Genomic DNA, 3,892 nt, shown 5'->3' with positions numbered 1-3,892 from the left:
CCCACCGCTTGCTCCCCCCCCCCCCCCCGAGCAAACCTCCAGCTGGGGCCTGGATATCTTCTGGAATTAGAACTTATTTCCAGGTGCCAAAGCATAGTTCCCCTGGAGAAAATGGCTGCTTTGAAGGGGGGACTCTATGGCATTAGACCCCACCAAGAACCTGCCCCTCCCCAAACCCCGCCCTCCCCAGGCTCCACCCACAAAATCTCCAGGTATTTCCCAACCCGGACATGGTAACCCTACTCCCCCAGCACATTAGGGAATCACCTTACCAGGGAGTCAGGCCTCGGGCTTCCTGGGCTATCATCTTGGCACAGCGGATATCATCTTCAATGTCATCATCCAAAAGCCCTGGAGGGAGAAGGAAAGGATGTGAGAAAGAACACAGATACGGCTTGCCCATCCTACCCAGCGATGCCAACCTCTAAGTGGCACCTGGAGATCTCCCGCTATTACAATTGATCTCCAATTGCAGATTGGAGGCGGGCAAATGTTGTACTCATCTTCAAGAAGGGGAAAAAGGAGGATCCAGGTAACTACCGACCCCGCAGCTTGACCTGGGAAAGTTTTAGAACAAGTAACCAAACAGACAGTCCTTGTGCATTTAGAAAGGATGGCTGGAATTACTAATAGCCAGCATGGGTTTCTCAATAAAAAGTCATGTCAGACTAACCTTACATCTTTTCTTTTTAGAAAGTTACTACCTTGCTGGATCAGGGGAATGCTGTAGACATAGTTTATCTTGATTTCAGTAAGGCTTTTGATAAGATTCCACATAATATTCTTGCTGACAAATTGGAAAGATGTGGTTTGGATCCTACGACTGTTAGATGGATCTGTAACTATTGTAAACTGTAAACTGTAACTGATTCCTCACGACAACCCTGTAAAGTCGGTTGGGCTGAGAAATAGCAACCAGTCCCAGGTCACCCGGTAAGCTTTTGCAGCTGAGGAAATACATGTTTCTCGGGTAGGGTTGCCACCCTCTAGGTGGGGCCTGGAGAACCCCTGGAATTCCAACTGACCTCCAGATGACAGAGATTAGTTCCTCCGGAGAAAATGGCTGCTTTGGAGGATGGACTGGTTGTCATTATACCTCCCCTGAGATCCCTCCCCTCCTCAAACCCACCCCTCCCCAGGCTCACCCGCCCCCCAAATCTCCAGGAATTTCCCAACACAGAGTTGGCAGCTGTTACGGATTCATACGGGCATGTCGGGACACGTGGCACTAAGGTAGCCATGCGGTCTAGCGCACCTTCAGGATCTCTAACAATAGCTGACATGGATCCTAGTGGGCACCAATAGGGTTGCCCGGATCCTAGGGTTAACCTATGATGGACTCTTACACTGTATATAGCCAATCACGGGAGTGGAGTGGGTGTTGGGTGCTGGGGGCTCTTTTTATAGCAGGAACTCCTTTGCATATTAGGTGACACACCCCTAATGTATCCAATCCTCCAAGAGTTTACAGTAGCCCTGGTAAGAAGAGCTCTGGAAGCTCTGGGAGGATTGGCTACATTAGGGGTGTGTCGCCTAAGATGCAAAGGAGTTCCTGCTACAAAAAGAGCCCTGCGTGACTGCACGGATAAAAGGAGGGTTCGAACCCAGCTAGTTTGTCTTGTAGTTGAGCTGAACTTCACTATTAAATATGAGCTGATCACTTGCTATGCATCTGAACTCAGTACTTTACAGCAACCCTATGGGTCTCTCTGTTCCCTACAGTACATTGGCTCTCAAAACATACAGAAGAGGGAGAGATTGGATTTATACCCCACCCTTGGGCTCTTTTTGTAGCAGGAACTCCTTTGCATATTAGGTGACACACCCCTAATGTAGCCAATCCTCCAAGAATTTACAGTAGCCCCTGTAATAAGAGCTCTGGAAGCTCTTGGAGGATTGGCTACATTAGGGGTGTGTCGCCTAATATGCAAAGGAGTTCCTGCTACAAAATCTCATTTCCCTTCCCCTCCCCACAACAGAAAACCTGTGAGGTAGGTGGGGCTGAGAGAGCTCTTTCGAGGACTGCTCGAGGACTGTTTTGAGGTCACACCCGCAGCTGTGTGTGGAGGAGTGGGGGAATCAAACCTGGTTCTCCCAGATTAGAGTCCTCACTTCTAATCACTGCACCAAACTGGCTCTCAGAAACTAGGTGGATGGATGAATGCCTATTAAGATGAAGAGGTGGACCAAAATGGAAGTGGAGGAAGAGAGAAATCTCTTGTCCTTTGTTGACTCTCATATGTATATGGTTCCTGCTGCCACCTTGAAGTGTAGTGGGTTAGACACATGTAAAAACCAGTGAGAGTGAGACGGACGTAGTGATCAGCATGGTTTACTAGTACACAACAAAGACAACAACTACTGGCCGGCTGGCTAACTATATACACACCTGGGGACACACCCCTAGGTCCCGTTGGTGGGTTCGTATCTCCCGCCACCGTCCTATTGGTTCCCCAGTGGAGAGACTAGGAGCCTAGTACCCATTGTTCCTCCAGATTCAAGCTCGGGAGTATTCCCTGGCCCCTGGTGGTGGTCAGCGGACATAACACACCTACACACCTGTACTCTCTCTCTCACACACACACACACTTACTGCTACAGGAAATTCGGCAGGCGTTCTTGGTACCGGGTGTCTTGCCATCATCACACCAATACAGGCTATTGATCTGGAAAATTCCGTAGTCGCGGCTGCTGCCATTGTCGTGCACGGCATCGGTTCTGTATCCGCTCTCATGGTACGCCAGGCAGACCCCTGCAGAAAGAGATTACAGGCAGGTTATCGAGGGCAACGTGAGAAAACCCCAAAGCCCACAGTAGCAAGAACATGTAAATACATGAAGCGGTCCTATACTTTTTCAGACCCTTGGTCCATTGAGTCAGTCTTGTCTACTCAGACCGGTAGCGGCTCTCCAGGGTCTTAGGCAGAGGTCTTTTCACATCATCTCCTGCCTGGACCTTTTAGCTGGAGATGCTGGGGATTGAATCTGGGACCTTCTGCATGCAAAGCAGAGGCTCTTCCACTGAGCTACATTCACTCCCCAGCCCCAAGGGATGGCCAGGCGAGGGATACAGAGTTGATCGTGGAGTGGACAAAGCTGGGGGGGGGGTCTACTTACAATCAGCCACTTTGCGGCCTACAAACCCGCTGAAGCCACGTTGCCGAAGGAGTCTCGCCAGCTCGCACCTCTCAAACACTTTGCCCTCAGCGCCGGGCAGCGCCAGTGCTGCGAAGAGGACGAGCCCCAGGAACAGAACGGTCTTCATCTCAGCAGAGCTCAGCAGATGTGTGTGGCTCTCGCTCACCTTCTGCTTTTATGTCGGCTCTTGAGGAGTTACCTCAAGAGGATGACAACCGCTCATGACACCCCATGTGGCGTTCTTACGCAATTTCTCACTTCTGCCTGGGCCCAAGCCTGTGGTTTTTTGACTTGGCTGCCCTTGTGAAAATCCCCCCTGGGCCTTCCAAACACAGCTCATGAGACGAACATTTCCCAAAATAGAACCAAACGGACTGTGACTGAGGAATTCTCTTCTTGCACAAGTCTGGTTTCCGTTCCATATTGATTCGTGTCCTTTTAGACCAAAATTGGGTTCTAGCTACTCAGAAAGGCTCAATACATTGTACATTTGAGCACTGTGGAATACTGGAAAGCCTCCAGGTGGTACCTGGAGATTTCCCACTCTTGATCTCCAGATGACAAAGATCCGTTCCTCTTGAGACAAGGGCTGCTTTGGAGGCTTTAGGAGGGAGATCGACGTTTACCTGCAAGCTTTCCTCAGGGCTAGTGTGTATCTTCACTGCCATGGCAAGCCTTGCTGGGCAGGGGAGGAGGAGGGTTGCTTTGCCCAGCTGGTTGGAGATGCAACAAAATAGTCCCCCTTGGGGGCACCC

The 3,892-nt window shown here is 50.4% G+C and overlaps 1 protein-coding gene across 1 annotated transcript in view; it reads right to left on the bottom strand.

Moving 5' to 3' along the window:
• Positions 1 to 3,297, bottom strand: part of LOC107115040 (lysozyme C-like) — a 4,760-nt gene extending 1,463 nt beyond the window's left edge. The window contains exons 1-3 of the mRNA XM_015416646.1: positions 3,117 to 3,297; positions 2,594 to 2,752; positions 273 to 351 (exon numbers count right to left, since the gene is read on the bottom strand). Coding sequence (XP_015272132.1) covers positions 273 to 351; positions 2,594 to 2,752; positions 3,117 to 3,264 — 386 coding nt within the window. The 5' untranslated portion in view covers positions 3,265 to 3,297. The remainder of the gene's footprint in view (positions 1 to 272; positions 352 to 2,593; positions 2,753 to 3,116) is intronic.
• Positions 3,298 to 3,892: the final 595 nt, after the last annotated feature.

This window comes from Gekko japonicus, unplaced genomic scaffold (assembly GCF_001447785.1).
Source record: "Gekko japonicus isolate JY-2015 unplaced genomic scaffold, Gekko_japonicus_V1.1 scaffold6225, whole genome shotgun sequence".
NCBI lineage: Eukaryota > Metazoa > Chordata > Lepidosauria > Squamata > Gekkonidae > Gekko > Gekko japonicus.
Note: the sequence above shows the minus strand (reverse complement) of the source record. Positions and strands in the feature narration are given on the sequence as shown.